Here is an 18,902-nt window from a genome sequence, read left to right on the forward strand (position 1 = left end):
TGCGGAAACTAAATACTGCACTGGAGAGAAATAAACACACACATACACTGTTGTTTTTGGACAAATGTCCCCGAAAAAACCCAATGTGGGAAAACCGGTGCAGCAACTGAGGGTTTTATTTATTATGCATTAGTAATCTGAGTACAAATCGTTAGATGTCCAAACTAGCAATCTGATACAGAGAAATACTGACAAGGAGATAGTGAGGAAAATTCTCACACTGTCGGGTAATTCGAATCTAATCCAGGCTTTGGATGGTTGGCCCTACGCTGGCTTTGCGCAGCCTCTACATCAAACTACCCAGATCTGCGTCACCTCCTCCTCCGATCTCCTGTTGTCTGGAACTTTGCTCCTCTAGCCCTTCGGTCTCACACCCCGATTTCTGGCTCAGGAATTCGTCTTCCCAGTTGAATCTTAGACTCCCTCTAAAGCTTTGCGCTGCCCCGCTGAACCTTTCTTTATATTCTCTACCTTGCACTCCCTGGATCTGGAAAACTCTTCTCTGATCTACTATCCCTGCCCCTCTCTCACTACTTCGACTTTGCTAAGTCACTTTCGACAACTCACAGCTGCTACTCAAGGAATCAACTTCCCAACAAAATCGAACTGCATAAGTGTGTTCTCCATGTGCCCATCGAACTCCTTATAATCTCTCGTTGGAGCTCCAACGACTAAGATTAAATCATAATCAAGGTCGAAGATTAATTGGGATTTTGATCCTCGTCTTCTTCCAGGAGATTCACACTTGATTTAATTAATACCCTTTAATTAACCAGATTTCCAAAGTTTAGACTTAGATAACCATTTAAAAAAGTTAATTATTTTAATTAAACCATCTCTAGGTGGAATTTTCCCAAACGATTTCTAGGTATTGGAGAATGCATGTGTCTTAGCCTCTCTGCAAAATCTCGAGGCAAGAGCACATTTGATGCTACAGAAATCGACACTCCCTCTTGGCAAGGAATGTGCTCTAGTGATGCAACCTGTTGAAGCATCACTTTGTTTTTGCACCATCTCCTGCTGCGTTGCTGATGTCTAGCTCTATTGCCCACCAACTACTCCACAACTCTAATATGAGATGCATCTGTGCTGCTGCTAACCCTGCTGAATTGCTGTTAACTACTGCATTTGCATTGCAACCCTCTCTCCATTTGTTGTTGCTGCAATCGCAACATCTACAATGGAAAAGCATCCAAAATACTAAACCAACTTTGGTTATTATGATGCGTTCATTGTTCAAGTTCTGATTGTTGCTAGCCTCTGCACTATCATTGAAACCTCTACATTGCCGCTGACTTTGCACCGTGCCAACTGCACTATTGCTAATTCTGCTCTGCGCTAGTCAGTCTCTAACTTGCTACTAGCTACTGCATCTGTCACTCTGGCACCTGACTGCATCAATTGCCACTAGTCCGTCCTACTACTGCTGACTATGGGCTCCCATAGCAAGGCCTTGATCCAAGAGGTGGACTCCTCGAGGATCCTGCCCATCCTGTAGCTCTCTGGGGCTACAATTCCATATCACCCCACCTCACCCCTGGAGGCATCTCGACAATCATGGCAAACGCTTCCTCCAGTCTGGAGGACATCCTATTGATCTCTGCGGATGTAGCTTTCTGGTCCTGCTTCTCCTCCTTGTCCTTCTTCCTGAGAGGACACTAAGTGCTGTAGTGGCCCAACTCGCCACACTTGAAGCAATTGATCTTCAAAATGTCCTTCTTTCTTCTGTGTTGCTCCTGCTGCCCCTTTGATGCAAGGGCCACGTCCTCCTCTTCCTTCACTTGCTTCGTCCCACTGCTGCTACTGCCACTGATGGTGGCCTTCACCAGATCACGCCTCATTTCCTCCTACTACTATTAATTTTAGGTATGTTCTATGCTTAGAGCAATTTATTTCAATTTTCACAGTTAGCTCAATATCTTTTTCAGATTAGCAATCACATCAGCTTTAAAGTAAACTGCTGTCCCATGTGCCATTGTTGCACCATGCTAGCCACTGCTGTCCGATGTGGCATACTATTGTCTCACTATTAGTGACATAGCCATTCCATGTTTGCTTGCTGTCCCATTGTTTTGCTGCTGTCCCATCACAGCGTTCTATGCTTTCCATACTTGCCATGCTTGTCATGCTTGCTATGCTTGCCATGCGATGCTTGCCATGCTGTCCATGCTTGCCATGCTGTCTATGCTTGCTGCTGTCCCATGTGCCTGCTGTCCCATGTGCCTTTGTTGCCATGTCATAGCTGCTGTCCCACTTTGCCTTAGCATACCTTTGCTGCTGTCCAATAGTCTTGCCATACTGCTATCCATGATTGTTGCTGTCCCATGTGCCTTTGCTGCCATGTCATAGCTTCTGTCCCACTGTTTGTGACATAGCCATTCCATGTTTGCTTGCTGTCCCATGTGCCTTTGCTGCCATGTCATAGCTGCTGTCCCACTGTTTGTGACTAGCCATTCCATGTTTGCTTGCTGTCCCATGTGCCTTTGCTGCCATGTCATAGCTGTTGTCCCTGTCTTGAGGTGGTTAGGACTGCAGCCTACCACAGTCCCACGCTGTCACCTACAACCCACCTTTTTGCTGCCCCAAACAACCTTTTTTCAACTCGGCCTCCTTTCAGCAGCTCGGTGCCTCGTTTTAGGCCTTAAAACAGTCCTCCCTTTCAGCCGCATTAGCCCTGTGTCTAGGGCACCATATCCCTGCAGCTAGGGCACCATTGGTATGTTTAGGACATCTTCTATCTTCATCTTAACCGCAGCTAGGATAACCCTGAGATAGCGTAGGTTAGGGCTACCTTAGGATAGCGTTAGGGCTGCCTTCTTGGATTGCGTTAGGGCTGCCTTAGGATAGCTTTAGGGCTGCCTTCTTTTCCTCCAACATCTAGGGCTACCGCTCCTAGATTTCTTTTCCATTAAAACGCAAGACAAGTGGAGAGAAATCAAGATAGAAGTGTGTGTGAAATGACTCTCAAGTCATCTCCTTTTATACTAAAACATTGAGCACATGTGGGGTTTATTTGGTTACTGGGCGACTTTGACGAAATGTCCCATAACACAAATAAATTCATAACTCCATGAATACTTATCGGAATCGGATGATCTTTAGATCAATCCGACACCTCTCGATGAGAGGGATCCAATAAAAATATTTGCTGCCGTAAATAAGATGACCCACATTTAGTTTGACCCTAGTTGCCAATTTTAACAAGATTAGTCCACACGTTCCCAATCTGACAGTTTTTCTCTGCCCAGGATGCTCTAGACAAAAACTTGCCAATCTTCAAAAATGCTATTCAGCACTAATCGTACAAACCCTGAGGGCTGGGGTGTTGATCCTATTGAAGCCAGCTGGTCCCGGGCATCTCGAAGCCTCATAAGGAAGGGGTCTACACGCTCCCCTTTCTGCATCCTCATGCATTTCAATGTCTCCTCTAAGTACATATTCCGTTGCTCGGAAGATTCTTCATACAACGTATCTATTGCTTTGCACATATGCTGGACAATGTCCTTTCCAACTATATGGGATACCACATGATCTCGAACTGCATCGTGAATGATCCTCTTAGCTCTCACCATCTCAGCCTTGTACTTCTTGAGCGAAACTGCATTGGCAGGGACAACTACCACGCTATTGACATAAGTTTTGAGATCATGCTCGTCTAGAAGGAAGGAGATCCTATCTTTCCAAATCACATAGTTGGAGGCTCCGTCCAACCGATCTCGATCTCTCAACCCAGCTGATGCCATCTCTTCTGAAAAAGTCAAACTGCTTCCTCTTCTCCTCTGCGCAGTTGCTGCTAAGCTATTAGCACTCCCTTCTAGAGTGAGAAATCTTGCACACAACTATTGCTGCTCTGCTGGGAAAATTCAAACTTCTTGGCTAGAAGTCCTTTGAGGAAGAAATCCCCTTAGTGTGTGCTCGCCTCTCCTTCTGACGCTATTCTGCGAGCAATTGCTGCAAAATAACTGCATCCCAGCTGAAGATCTACTCTGCAAGGAAAATATGTTGCTCCCTTTTGCCTTTGGAAAGCTTTGATCTGGAAATTGAATTTCTCTATCGACTCACTCAGAGAAATTGATCTTCCCTCAAAACTTCGACCTCCTTTGCCCAAGGACTGTGTTGCCTCTAGGGTTTTGAATTGTTTCCAAGGTAGGAATTCAAACCTTCTTCTTCCTTTCTGCAACTGAGCTCTTCTGCTCACGATCTGTGCTTTGATACCATGTGAAAAATCGGTTACCTGATTCCTACTACAACAAACTGATAATATTTCTTCTACTTGTTAAATTACTTGAACAAGTTACTTGCAGTTTTCTACAGCAAATACTGAAATACATACACTCCAACCTACACAAAATAAAATATTGCGGAAACTAAATATTGCACTGGAGAGAAATAAACACACACATATACACTGTTGTTTTTGGACAAATGTCCATGGAAAAACCCATTGTGGGAAAACCGGTGCAACAATTGAGGGTTTTATTTATTATGCAGTAGTAATCTGAGTACAAATCGTTAGATGCCCAAACTGGCAATCTGATATAAAGAAATACTGACAAGGAGATAGCGAGGAAAAATCTCACACTGTCGGGCAATCCGAATCTGATCTAGGCTTTGGATGGCTGAGCCGACGCTCGCTCTACGCAGCCTCTGCGTCAACCTATGAAGATCTGCATCAACCTCTCTGGGGTTAGCGTCACCTCCTCCTCTGATCTCCTGCTATCTGGAACTTTGTTCCTCTGGCCCTCCGGTCTCACGCCCTGGCTTTTGGCTTAGGAATTCGACTTCCCAGTTGAATCTTGGACTCCCTCTGAAGCTTTGTGTTGCCTTTGTGTGGCACTGTGCTGCCTCTCTGAACCTCTCTCTGTCTTCTCTGCTTTGCACTCCTCGGATCTGGAAAGCTCTCCTCCGATCTACTATCCTTAGCCCTCTCTCACTGCTTCTACTTTGCTAAGTCATTTCCGGCAACTCACAACTGCTACTAAGGAAATTGACTTCCCAGCAAAATCGAACTACATAAGTGTGTTCTCCAAGTGCCCATCGAACTCCTGATAATCTCTTGTTGGAGCTCCAACGGCCAAGATTAAATCATAATCAAGGGCTAAGATTAACTGGGAGTTTGATCCTTGTCTTCTTCTAGAAGATTCACACCTAATTTAATTAATACCATTTAATTAACCAAATTTCCTAAGTTTAGACTTAAGGAACCATTTAAAAAAAGTTAATTATTTTAATTAAAACATCTCTAGTTGGAATTTTCCCAAACGATTTATGGGTATTGGAGAATGCATGTGTCTTAGCCTCTTTGCAAAGTCCCGAGGCAACAACACATCTGATGCTACATAAATCAACACAAAATATCCCATTTGGGACATTATAGTGGTATCAGAACTGTGCATCCTGCCACCCTGTGTTGATTTGGGGTAGCATCGGATGTGCTCTAGCCATGAAATTTGGTGGAGAGGTTGGGGCACATAAGATCTCTAATACCCAGAAAGGGTTTGGGCAGATTTTAAACAAATTAGTAGATATTAAAATAATTAATATTTTTAATGGAGTCCCTAAGTCTAAACTGAGGGAAAATAAAATATTAGTGTGTATTAATATGAATCTATGTTAGAATGGTCCAAAAGACATGGATCAAGCAAAATCTAATCTTAATCGTTGATTAGGGACTTAATCTTGGCCGTTGAGATGTCAACAGAAAAAGTATAAGAGGAGGCCTAAGGGGCACTTGGAGGATAAGCTGAGGGAGACCAGTCAGTTCAATTTCTGGAGTGGGGTTTGCCGAGAAATTGAACTAGTGGTCTGGAGAGCAGTTAGGAGGCAGCAAGTACGAAATAGAGAGACGGGAGATCAACACAGAGGAGGCAGATGCAAAGCCAGAGGAACCCACGCAGAGGCATAGAGATTGCGCAGAGCCAGAAGGGCCTGCGTCAAGATTGCGCAGAGTTGGAAGGGCCTGCGTCATCCACGCAGAGGCTACAGGAGTGACGCAAAAGCCTAGAGAGGTAGCGCAGGGCTTCAGTAGGCTGACGTAGAGGGTTTCACGCTGTAGCAGAGGTCAGAAGGGCCTACACTGGGTTTAGAAATGTGCTGGATGTTTGTCTGTCTATGGGTAAGCCAGTTTGGCACCCTGTTGTACAAGAAAATTGCTGAATAATAAAATCCTCCCTTGCTGCACCAGTTTTCCCACATTGGGTTTTTTCGGGGACATTAGTCCAAAATAACTGTGTCAATGTATGCATATGTTTGTTTCTGTATTACGGTGTGATATCTGTAGTAGTATTTATTTTAATGTTTGTTGAAATAATTTCATGAATAACTTATGATGAAATAAGTAGGAAAAGTAAATCAGTTGCTTGCAGTGATAGAATTTTCACACCCTAAGGGTATTTTATTTGCAAATAAATTTTCAATCAGCTTGTCATTAAAGTCGAAGTTACTGGATATTGACTGTAAAAGGGTTGAAAGTATTGAATTCCCTAGGGCTAGATTTATCAATTGTTATAGTGTTGATCGAAGACCAAAGTCAATTTTAGAGACTATACGCTGCTGGAAAACCTTTGTGCAAAGGCGTTGTTTTGAGGTTGTATACGCCATGACAGAACCAACTACGTAATTGCCTCGACAAATTAATATCTAGAGAAGTCGTAACAAGAACTGCACATTTGGTCGTATGCTTTATTTTATTGATGGGTAGAAGGAGAGCGCTGACTCTACTACAGTGAGCGAATACAAAGCAAATGACAATGTGGATTATGTAGCAGGCCGCTCGCGAAGTCGAAGATCGAAACAAAATTTACGTCACATTAAGGTTAAATATTCTGTTGGGTGACCAAATTGTGGATGATAGACCATTTGGTTCGAGGCCGAGTTACGCTTAGCAAACCAGCGACCCTCATTCAGTGTGGCAAGTGAAGAAGTGAAACCATAGATCAGTAGCATACTTTTTATTGGAGGACCATAAAGATTGCAGCCAGATCAATTATAAAGCTACAGGGCCACATTATAACCCGTGAAAAGCCATGTTCCTGAGCGTCGTTGTAAGGAGAGATCATTGAGTTACGTAATGATGATCTGTCTAGCATGTAACAAAGGCGTTGAGGAATCAAAAGCTTTTCTGCCTAAGAAACCGCCACTTCGAATCATGAATTATGAATCGAGTGGCCTAAATAGTTGTTGGCACTGACTGACATACATGAAAGCATGAGAAGGATCCACCAGAATTCATGGAGCCGAGAACAGACTGCCAGAGGTCAAATGACTGTCAACGTGCAATCACCCACAAATAAATACAACGCAACCCCTGTAGAATGCGAGAGTCTGTATCAATGTCAGGACTGTGTGCATATTTTTAATCCTTTAGATCGATGGTCAACCATTATTAGCAGAGTTGAGGAGCAATCTGTTGTGCACGAGAGGAGGTGTGCAACATCTGCAATTTTGACGAGTGAGAAAAGGACGATGGCAAGGGGATCATTGCTGGAGATAGTGTGCATCTGAAATCCAGGTCGAGTCACTGTGGTAGTTAAGGACCAATTGGAGTCATATGTAGGACGACATGATCATACGAAGAATCACCTGCTGAGTATATCCGTGTTGATTCTAGTAGACCGAACACTTGTTTCGTGGCTGTAAAAATGCTTAGTGGGGGGCCACGGTTGTGGTGTAAAGGTGACTACAGGGTTGTTAAGGCTCAAACGTTTTTCACAACCACCATATGCGTTTAATAGGTATTTGCATGGGTATTTGAACCATGGTGTTCAAATTATTCTGGAATGTGTATATGGGTCGGTTGCAATCAATATTCTGAAGATACATTAAACAGTGAAGTGTGCAGGGTAAGTGGCTTCGATCTATTTGGCAAATAAATCTTTCGGAGTATATGCAGAACTGACTTTGTTGAGACTAAGAATACATCTGTAGAGAGATTGCAGTGTTTATGTGATGAGCACAATTGACAGCTTGCACATCAGTTTGATACAACTGTGACAAAGCTCATGTCAAATGCTGTGCGTTGGATCAGAGGTTTGGTTGGTGCATAGCCCACGTACGATTTGGTTGCTGTAGAGACATGGTGTGCATGGTGCCGGTGTGAAGACAATAGAAAGTATATTGGCCGTGCATGCAAGAGCATTGGGGCCAATAACAAGTCTATATTCACACAGTTGGAATAGTCAAATAAAATCCATATTTTCCAGGGGCCAAGGGTTGAGTTCAATTTGTTACAACGTTGAGTTTATGTGCTCTGGGTAGTCATTAAGGAGAGTTGTCAGCATATACAAAGGTGTCAAATTATTAGCCAAAGAAGTGTGTGCTCAGGACCATTGTTGATCTACATTCCAGTTGCGAAGAAGCACGAGTTCCTCTTCTGTGCGAGTATTTATCTCACCAAGCACGTGGCTGTAGCAGAAAAGGGAAACAATAGAGGAATGTGAATGCCATCCACTCTACATCATTGCTGAGATTACTTAAGGCTGAGCATTATATTGGAGTTTTTCTCATTGCCAAAATATTAGGTTTCCTTCATGGAAATCCTCCTGCCAACTGTCGAATAACTTCCTCTCCAATCCTCCTTTGCTGCTGCAACCTAGATCTAGATTTCTTTGGTTAGAAATCTGTCAAGGCAGTGACTCCCTCTACCTTGGCTCTATCTCCGCAGACACTGTTATGCACCAATAGAACCAATGTCCCACCAACTCCTCAAATCGAATCTGCTCTGCTTCCTCAGCCTCAACAACTTACTGATTTGAACCTCTCAGGCTCTGCGCTAGCCCAGAGAGCTGATGCAGTCACTGCGTGAGCTCCTCTCTGGATTTGTGTCACCCTCTGCAAGCTCGAAATGCTGACGTAGGCACTGCGTGAACCTCTGCATCACCTCCTCTAGCTCTGTGTCACTCCTGCAGCTACTCCTCTGCCTTTAAAACAACACTGTCACTCGAGACAACTGCTTCTTTGCAGCAAATTCTCTGGATTTTTCAGTTGGTGTCTTCAGTCTCCCATGATCTGCAATCCTCTGATACCATGTGAAGATTTCTGAATCTACACATCAAAAATCCTACTGCAATCACTGGTTTATCATCTCCTACTTGTTCTTTACATTTAACAAGTTATTTAATTACTTAAATAGCGATGAAAACACTATTGCAGCCTACACATACATACAAGTCAGGAGCTGAAATAAACTGAGACAATCACACAAGGGACACCGTTATTTTTGGAGAATCGTCCCCAGAAAAACCCAATTTGGGAATACTGGTGCAACGTATAGAGGTTTGTATTATTAAGTAGATTTCTGAATACAACTAGAGTACCAAATCCAGCTCACCCAATAGAGAATAGACCTGGCAAAAGTACCTCTATCCGGAGACAAATATTTTGACAATTCCAACAACTGGATGATCAAATCCCACAGATGACAATTGCTATTCCAAGTGCTGGGCAGCGATGGCTACTCCAAGCTCTGCGCTGGAACTGCATCACCTCCTCTAGGAGCTGCGTCACACTCCCAGTGAGCCTCCCTTGCTCAAAAGTCGATATGATGAATTGTTGCTCTCTCTGCCCCACAGAAAACCCCAACACTACCTCTAGGGAACTGTGTCAACTTCTCTAGCTTCTGCGTCACCCTCTCTGGAGCTGTGTTGTCTCCCCTGCGGCTTCTCTACCTCTCTGCTATGTGTCCTCAGCCTTGGACTGAAGTCCCTTTGCTGAACTACCCCTCTCACTGCAACTTAGATCACTCAGCTCGACTTTCTCAGCAAACCACTTCCTAGAAAAATCAAACTCTTTGATATCTTGGTATATGTCCAACTGACCCTCAAGTCTCCTCTTATACTTTTCCTGTTGATGAATCAATGACTGTGATCTAATCTATAATCAATGGCTAAGATTAAAACAGGCTTGATCCTCGTCACTTAGAACCTTCTCACCCATATTTTTATCAATACACATTAATATTTTTATTTTCCTAAGTTTAGACTTAGGAACTCATTAAAAATATTAATTATTTTAATAACTCCTCATTCAGGTGGAATTTCTCCAAACGATTTCTGGGTTCTGGAGATCTCATGTGTTCTAGACCCTCCACAAAATTTCGGAGCTAGAGCTCATTCGATGCTATCCAAAATCAACATGGCCCTCGCATCTAAGGGGCCCAATCAAGGACAGGGGGAGCAAAGGAAGAAGAAGAACCTGTCGAAGGTCAAGTGTTGCAGATGTGGTGAGCTTGATCATTACGGTACCCAATGTTCTCTCAGGAAGAAGGACCAGCAAGCAGCTTCAACAGAGATCGATAGGCTATCCTCCAGGCTAGAGGAAGACTTCACCATGTTTGCTGATATACCTCTAGGAGTGAGGTGGGGTGACTTGGTGTTGTAGCCCCAGAGCGCTACAGATGGGCAGGATCCTTGAGGAGTCCACCTCATGGATCAATACCTTGCTATGGGGGCCCACAATATTCAGTAGCAGGATGGATCAGTGACAGTTGATGCAGTCAGATGCCAGAGTGACAGTTGCAGAGACTAGTAGCAGTCAAATGTTGGGGAGCGCAGTGCAAAGTTGGCAACAGTGCAGTTGGCATAGTGCAAAGTCAGCGGCAACATAGATTCTTCAGTGATAGTGCAGATACTAGTAGTAGTGAACGACTTAGGTGACAGATGCATTATACTGATCATAGTTGATTCAATATTTTGGATGTTTTTTAGTTGTAGATGGTGGGGTTGCAACAACAACAAATGAGATGGAGTTGTAGTACATATGCGGTGTTGGAAGCAGTTCAATAGGCAACACAAATGCATCGTATATCAGAGTTGCGCAGTGGTTGGTGGGCAGTATGGCTAGACATCAGCGACGTGATAGGAGATGGTGCAAAAATAGGGTGTTGCTACAAGGTGTGTAGTAGCACTAGAATACATTCCTCGTTAAGAGGGAGTGTTAGTTTTTGTAGTATCAAATGTTTTCTAGCCACGAAATTTTGTGGAGAGACTAGAATACATAAGATCTCCAAAACCAAAAATCATTTTTGGAAATTCCACCTAGAAATGACTTAATTAGATTATTAACCATTTTTTAAATGTTTCGTAAGTCTAAACTTAAGGAATATGGTTAATTAATCAGTATTAATTAAATCAAGGCGTGAATGATCTAGAAACTCACACGAATCGATCTAGAGATGATCTTAGCCATCGATTATGTTTTAATCTTCGCTGTTGGTGCTCCAACAGAGGATTATTAGAGGAGGTCAATGTGGTGATGGAGAAGACACTTGAGAGGTTCGATTTCTAAGCAGATCGATTTCCAGAGTAGCAACAATCAGTGGCTGAAGAGAGATCTCAAGATCAAAGCAGTGTGAGGGGAAAACATAGTGAGTCTAGAGGAAAGATTGCCAGATCCGGAGAGGTAGCAACATGAGGGTCGAGTTATCCCAGGGAGACAATGCATAGGTTCTGTGCAGTAGCTTTAGTAAGGTAGATCCATTTGCTAGTGTGAAAACTCATTCTCAGTTCTAGAGGCCAGGCAAAGGTTCCAGAAGGTCAGAGAGATGTTTTCCTCAGCAGTTGGAGGCAGAATGACTTCATCAGAGGTAGTTTCGAGCCACGCGTGTGGGAGGCAGCGCAGAGGAAGTGCAAAAGGGCTCACGCTGGGGTTTGGACAACTAGTTTGCTGAAGGCAAGTCATGCCAGAGATTGCCTGTGGGAGAAGGGAAATTCCCTTCAATATTTTGCCCAATTTTTCTTGCTGTGGATTGCCAGTGTCAGACATCCAGATTGTTCTCATATTTTTTCACCATTGCTTAATATTAAAACCCTCATCTGCTACACCAGTTTTCCCAAGTTGGGTTTTTGTGGGAACTTTTCTCCAAAAATAGTTGTGTTATTTTTATGTGTGTGTGCTAGCATTTCTTCCAGCCTTTATTCTTCCGCAATTCTATTTGTGTAGGTTGTAGTGTGATTTATTCAGTATTTTCTGTAGCAAACAACAAATAAATTGTTAAAGTAAATTAACAATTAGGAGAATAATTTCCAGTTGCTGCAATAGGATTCCAGTTTGGAATTTTCACACACATGCTTTGACACTTAGGCATGTGTATACGTACCTACTTGACCTAGAAACATCAACGCCAAATCTTGTTGCCATTGCCATCATCATTCTACTAAATTATTTTATCTCATTTCCTCCGTTGAATCTCTGCTTGGGATTACATTGGTGACCTTGCATCAATCCTTCAAGAAAAACCTCTTCCTAACATCTTTGTCCCTCTAGATTCAATAGGGTGGGTTTTGATTTAGATTTCTTAGTCATTTTCTTAGGTTTCTCCCTATATTTGAGAACATCCACAAAGGTTAAGGGCTTTGATGTAGGTTTATCTTCCTCCTCTATATCTCGATGTCTATACATTGTCCTCTCGATTTAAGAAGTATCAAGGTTGTCTCATCCTAGGTTTATGGTTGGACAATACTATCCTAGCTTTGTCCCTCAAAATTTTATCAACAATTGCTATTGTAGGTTCATCTATTTTAAGTTCTCGAGATTACCTTTTGGTTCCCTCGTTGACATTCCTTGAGCTTTGAGTGCTATAATGCTCTTGACCCCTCACTCTTCCTATTCCATTCCCACCTCCTGTATTTCCTCCTCATCTGGGATAGCCTTATCAGGACATGTTGTTCTAAGATGACCAGAGAGGTGACAAAGGGAGCATCTAAGGGGTATTTTTAACAATCAATGCCTTGTTTGTATGACCTTGTCTGTATTTGAATATTGACTCAATTTGAGAACCCATTGCTTAGGTTCACATACACATAACATGCTTCTTATTTGAATATTTATAACACTGTTTAAAGTTCTTTATTATTAAGCTGGCAACATACTCATAACATGCCTCTTATTTGTGCAGGAAACATTGACAAAGAGCAATGAGGTTTTCGAATCATTTAAAAAGGAGATGGAAAAGGTATTGAACCAATTTGGACAGTTTGGTCATGATTATATTTTGATAGCTTTGTATCCTTTATATTTTGGGAAACAGAAAATATTTTATTCCATACTTGCAAATAAAGAAAGGTTTCACGTATTCAAACTAGTTTAACTTGTCACTTGCCTGTTTTCTTTTAGTGGGGCAGTTAGCTCTTCCTTATTTGCAATCTGTTTTTAATAATGGCATTGCTTGTTTTCAATAATGAAATTTTTATTTGCAGATGGCAAAAACAATCAAGGACCTTAACAGAGAAAACAACTTCCTTAAGAGGAAATGTGAAAAGACAGATGTCTCCCTCATTGAACTTGTAGACGAGGTGAATATAACCTGCACATACATTCTATTTTCATTTAATGAGATTTTTTGTGAAGTTGTATTTCAACAAAGTTTAAAATTTCCTGTTAGCTCTTTTAAACACCTTGGGCCGTAATAGTTGTTCTTCTTCCCATGCCAATAAGATATGCTGGCTACTTATTGACCTGGTGCTCCGATTGAAAAATTAGGGTTGGAAATTACATTTAAAGAGATCTTTTATTTTAATGACGTTGTATTTCTTTTTTCTTCTTTATTCCCGATTAGAATTCTTTTGCTTTGCCTATTAGCAATTATTTTGTACTAGTCCTGTGAATATCCCAATATTAAGCTATCCTCTGAAAAAAGAATATCCCAATTTTAAGCTTAATTTTTCTTGGAAATTTTCGTAGTCTTCAAGTAAGCTCATTCAAATGCATTGCAACGTATCTAATTCTTTTTGTTATTTGAAAAGAGAGAAAAGGTGAAGAAACAGCTAGAAAAAACGAAAAATCAGAAGGAGAAGCTCGAATCCCTTTGCCGTTCACTACAGGCAGAGCGAAAGCAGCAAAGTGATACTAATACACCTGCTGAGGTTCCGCTTGTGACAGATAATCCCAACACAGAGGTAGCTTGGTTTTGAACCGCATATCAATTATTGTGTTCATTACGTCTTTTATTCCTGAATGTGTGTCTACTTGGGGTATCAAAGTATCTTTTTTTAACTTGATTTGTTGTTGATATTACAGGATCCTGGAAAGAGCACATAGATGGCAGATGTTTTACATAGCTTTATTTTTGTCATGGTATTTTTTTATGGATCAACTGCATCCTACTCACGGGTGTATCTGAGTATCGAAAGCAGAATTCTGCAATGTTTTCCACATTCATGAAAGGCCTACCATACTTACCGAATGGGTTTGGAAAACTGTCATGATATTATATATTACGATTTCTACTAAGGGCTGCAACATTAAGGAATACTTCGAAGGTCACCGATGCTAATCAAGTAATTTCCATGCCTCCTGAATCTTCTAGCTAGCGGATATTGTAGATGATCTTCTAGCTACCGGATATTGTAAAGAGATTTTTAGTGAATACTATTATTGTATTTGTTCAAAATATTGAGGTGGCAATTCTTGAGGTGGCAATTCTAAATATTTTGTCTCTAATTTTATTTTGAATGTATTTTGAAGCAGATTGAGAGAGGTTGAAATAGGTTTCTAAGGAGATAATAAAATAATAGTTAAAATAATTAAATAAAAATGAGTGTTTTTTGAAAAAAAAACAGAAAATTGTTTTTTTTTAAGTTTATTTCATTATAATTTGATTCAAATGTGAAGTGTAGGACTTGTTGGGTGTGGAATTAAATTATGAATCTAAAATACCCACTTTGCATGCTGTCAAGCATGCCCACACAAAAAAATGGGAATATATATGAAAAGCTTGTTTATTTCAAGAAATACGAATTTTTTTCCCACGTACTTTCATTTTTCTCCATTTTAAGTCTATTCAAATATAGAGTAGATATATCCAACAGTGCTAACACTAAACATTTGAGTAAAGGTATAAGGAGATAAGCCAAAAATACAATAAAAAATAGTTTTTCCCTATTCCAAAAGATATTTACCCTTGGGGATGACATAAGCTTGAATTTCATTGTTTTTTTTTTAAAGTTGATTTTATTAGTACATTTTATTGAAATGTGTAACTAGGTTTGGTCTTCATAATGTCTATTGTAATCATGATTTTATATATTTGATATTAAAGAGAAAATAAATTTAATATTGTCATTCTTGATGCATGGGTTTCATGCTCAAGATAAATATATTTGTAGGTTAAGCACCGATTGAGTGCTTCTAGGTTTGTCATAGAATTATGAAGTCAACAAAGTCATTGTCATACATGTAAGACCCATTTGGGCATGTTGTATCTTGTAAAAACAAAAATTGTAAAGTCAAAAGTGTCATAAAGACCCTCCAAGACCTTGTAAAACAAGTTGACCTACAAGAAGGATCAAGTCAGTGTCATGGATAGCAATTCGACCTCCTAAGACGCTGTTGTAGCGGTTGCGACACCCTCCATAATTTTGGCGTACATCCAAATTTCGGAGCTAGCCTTGGCTTTTCCTTTGATGGTTGCAAACACTCTAGCTCACCCCATGAGCTCTTGTGAAGTCTTTTCAGCCTTTTGCTTGTTTGACCAACAATCATCTTTTGGCATATTGATTGCTTTGTCATGCTTGCGATTTTTTTCTGGTGAGTTTGAAGGTTTCTCTTTGTGTGTTTTGGTTGTCTTCGCTATGTAAACATTGTTGTACTTACACACAAAGTTGTAAGCACTATAGCGCAAGTGTCGACATGGTCGTCCGAAGGTCTATCTCAAGTGTCGCACTTGTCGCTTTTAGCTCTAAGACAATCTCATCGAGGGCGTGCTTTGTCTTATTGTACTAGTGGTTTGTGGTGTTTCGTTGTCGAAGTATGCTAAGTGTATGATCACAATGTCAAGTGTGCACAAGTTCAATTGCTTTCAACACAACCATTTTCCTGAAAATATGTCCGAACGAACAACCCTCTTCCACCGAATCTCATCTGAGCTGCACTGCGTTTTCTTAGCCCTTAGTGACCTTGCTTTGTTGCTCAAAACTACACAGTGTTTGAGGTTGTCCTCCAGGTCAGTTGCACTGCGCAATCCCAGAGGTGAGCAACCTGTCTGCCTCCCAAAACTGCGCAAAATCTGCCTCCATGTCGAAACTGAACAACACATTTCTCAAGCATAGTCATCAGGTCTGCTTCTAGTCTGTCGGAACCTTGCACTGCACCAAGATCTGGGGCTGCATTGATCTCCAAAACTGCACAACCATGTCCTGTTGGTCCTCTGCTGCCTTTCTCTGCACTACCTTCAAAAACTGCACAGACATGTCCAGCAGGCCTCCTACTGCCTGTCTTGCACTGATCTCCAAAACTGCGCAAACATGTCCAACTGGTCCTCTATTGCCTTGCTCTGCACTTCCTTTAGAAAATGCACAAACATGTCTAGCAGGCCTTCTACTGCCTATCTTGCACTGTTCTCCAAAACTATGCAGTCATGTCTAGCAGGCCCTCTACTGCTTGTCCTGCACTGTTCTCCAAAACTGCGCAGTCATGCTCAACAGGTCCCTTGCAACCCTATCATGCCTTGCTCTTGAAAACTGTGCATAATTGCCTAATAGGTCCCTTGCAACCCTGTCTTGCCTTCCCTCCAGGAATTGCACAGAACTAACCCTTAGGGTCCCACCTTGCAGTTGCCACTAGTGTTCTTCACTGTGCAATTCTGCCTCCCAGTGGTCACTACAGAATTTTTCTCGACAGTGCAGTCTGTTCTCCTGGAGTTCCTCATTCCATCCTAAGCTGCGCTCTGCGCTGTCTCAGTGAGCTGTCCTCCCTCCCTATCACTCGGAACATGATAACAATGCATCATGCTAGACTAGGAGGTTTTGGATTTGATGTCGTCCCGTCATGAGTGAATTGCAGAAACATGTACAGTGATAGATCACGACAAGATGACAAATGGGATGAAGAAGGAGTGCAAATGCTAGAAGCCTTGCTTGCAACTAGATGGACGTACCAAGCACATCAAGCAACAAGCGAAAGGAACATATGCATTGAACCATCATACAAGATCAAGACCATCGAAGACCCCGCAACACTATGCAATGCGGAGGAGAAGAAAAAGCACACCAAGAGTACATCCATCACTCAACAGCGCACCAACTTGACACGAACACCATAATCAACCAATACATGTTGAGAATGTCATGTTGAGTTGTGTCATGAGTTGTCTTGGCCACATCACCTCTACAGGCCATATCCGTTGTAACTTAATGTAATGTAAAGTGAAGTCTAATGGACGCACACAAGAAGTTGAAGAGTCATGTTAGTTGAAAAGTCATTGGAAGTTGAATGGTCATGAGGGTAGTCCAAGAGTCACAAGGGTCAAGCATCACCCTTGGCTATATATACCCCTCCCATTGTATGAACAAGGACTTTTCACCTTGGCTCCTCCCACATAGCCTTAAGAGTCTATAGTTTGTTCTTTGAGGAGCGAGGGGTGCCTCCAATGGCCCACTACTGGGACTAGTGATGTATGGTGTACAGATGTGTCTTGGGACTTTTGCTTAATTCAGAACCCTGTTAAGGCCATCATGTTTTCACTCATGTTTTGTAGATGTTTGTAAGACTATTCTTTAAACATTTGTAATGCATGTTAGCTTAAACTGTACTAAGATAGTTGAACTAATTTGGTTGTTTTAGTACTTACATTGTTGAGGATGTGTTGTATTGCTTATTACTGTTGTCTCATCCCCATGGACTACTCTACAATATACTAGATATACCACCTTTGTGTATTGGATATCACCACTGTCACATCCTTGTGGACTACTCCGTAGTATACTCGGCAAACCATCTTTGTTTTCTGGCTATAATGACTCTCACATCCGTGTGGACTACTCCGTTGGGTGGTGTACGTGTTGTCCCCTTCACCTCGGTTTTAAGGACTGTCACATCCATTGTGGACTATTCCGCTTGGTGTTGGACATGCCTTTCTGGTTCGCATGCATCTCTTCTTGGGTGGTACTACTACCTCTCATTTAGAGGCTCACTTTACTCTCTCCCTTTGTAGTAAGAGAACCTTGAGACAATTACATTACACACTCACTAGACACACATGCCTTGTTGTTTGAAAATACCAGTGTAACACTCTCATGCGCTGACAACTAGAGCCAAAGCAGATCTCTAAGTATATGACAATCAGGCCTTCATATCGGATGGAACTCCTACACCAAACAATGTGAGGTCTAGTTGGGACTTCACATCGAGGAGATCCCCTTTGTTGGTGGGTCCAACACTGTTAACAAAATGGTGCTAGGAGGGCCATACGACAGGCTGTGCCCATAGAATCTAGTTTGAATCTCTTATTTAAAAATGGCTCTTCTTGACATCATAATCCTGGGATGTAATTCTACAAAGTTCGAATGTAGCATCCCCATGGAAGTTATTCATGAGTTGTCCAAGTTAAAGTTTAGTGGTGAGGGTGAACCATCTTTTTGTGCACATGTGCGCTAAGCTATAAAATTTTGCCTACGCCAGAAGATAGAGTGCGCAGATGTCTAGATTGTATTACTCACCCTCACATTCGAAGGTCGTGCTCAACGTTGGTGTTACACATTACCCTTTGCCTCTATCGATTCATTTGGTCATCTTGCTGAAATGATGATTAAAACGTTCGATGAGTATAGCCACCAGGATTTCCGTGAAAAAATATGTCGTTTAAGTATGGAGCCTGACGAATTAGTTGAGGACTTTGCTAATCGCTTCCTTCACCTCTGTTATGAAATTCCTAAACAACTTGTGAACTTTGACTTCTTGAGAGAAGAGTTTAAACGCTTGGTTCATAGTTCTCAATACGGTGAACCTCCTAATTTCCCTTCCTCCCCAACTCTTGTAGATCATGAGGCACCTCAGATTACAGAGGAGGAGCCCAACACCCCATTTGTTCCTTGTCCTCCTCCCTTTTCGGTCTCAATGTGGGTGCCCCCTTTCGGTGATTGCAAAGCTGAGAAATCTGTGCAGTGTGTGCCCCCTTGCGGTGATTGCAA

General features: G+C 41.8%; 1 protein-coding gene across 2 annotated transcripts in view; it reads left to right on the plus strand.

The window, feature by feature from the left end:
* Nucleotides 1–14,404, plus strand: part of LOC149193133 (alpha-taxilin-like protein) — a 416,017-nt gene extending 401,613 nt beyond the window's left edge. For both annotated transcript variants that reach the window (XM_089404796.1, XM_089404795.1), the window contains 4 exons: nt 12,893–12,949; nt 13,194–13,289; nt 13,740–13,892; nt 14,014–14,404. In XM_089404796.1, coding sequence (XP_089260922.1) covers nt 12,893–12,949; nt 13,194–13,289; nt 13,740–13,892; nt 14,014–14,034 — 327 coding nt within the window. In that variant the 3' untranslated portion in view covers nt 14,035–14,404. The remainder of the gene's footprint in view (nt 1–12,892; nt 12,950–13,193; nt 13,290–13,739; nt 13,893–14,013) is intronic.
* Nucleotides 14,405–18,902: the final 4,498 nt, after the last annotated feature.

The sequence above is a fragment of the Pinus tabuliformis genome, chromosome 2_2 (assembly GCF_031772625.1).
Source record: "Pinus tabuliformis cultivar Carrire ecotype Pingquan chromosome 2_2, CPIR1, whole genome shotgun sequence".
Classification (NCBI taxonomy): Eukaryota; Viridiplantae; Streptophyta; class Pinopsida; order Pinales; family Pinaceae; genus Pinus; species Pinus tabuliformis.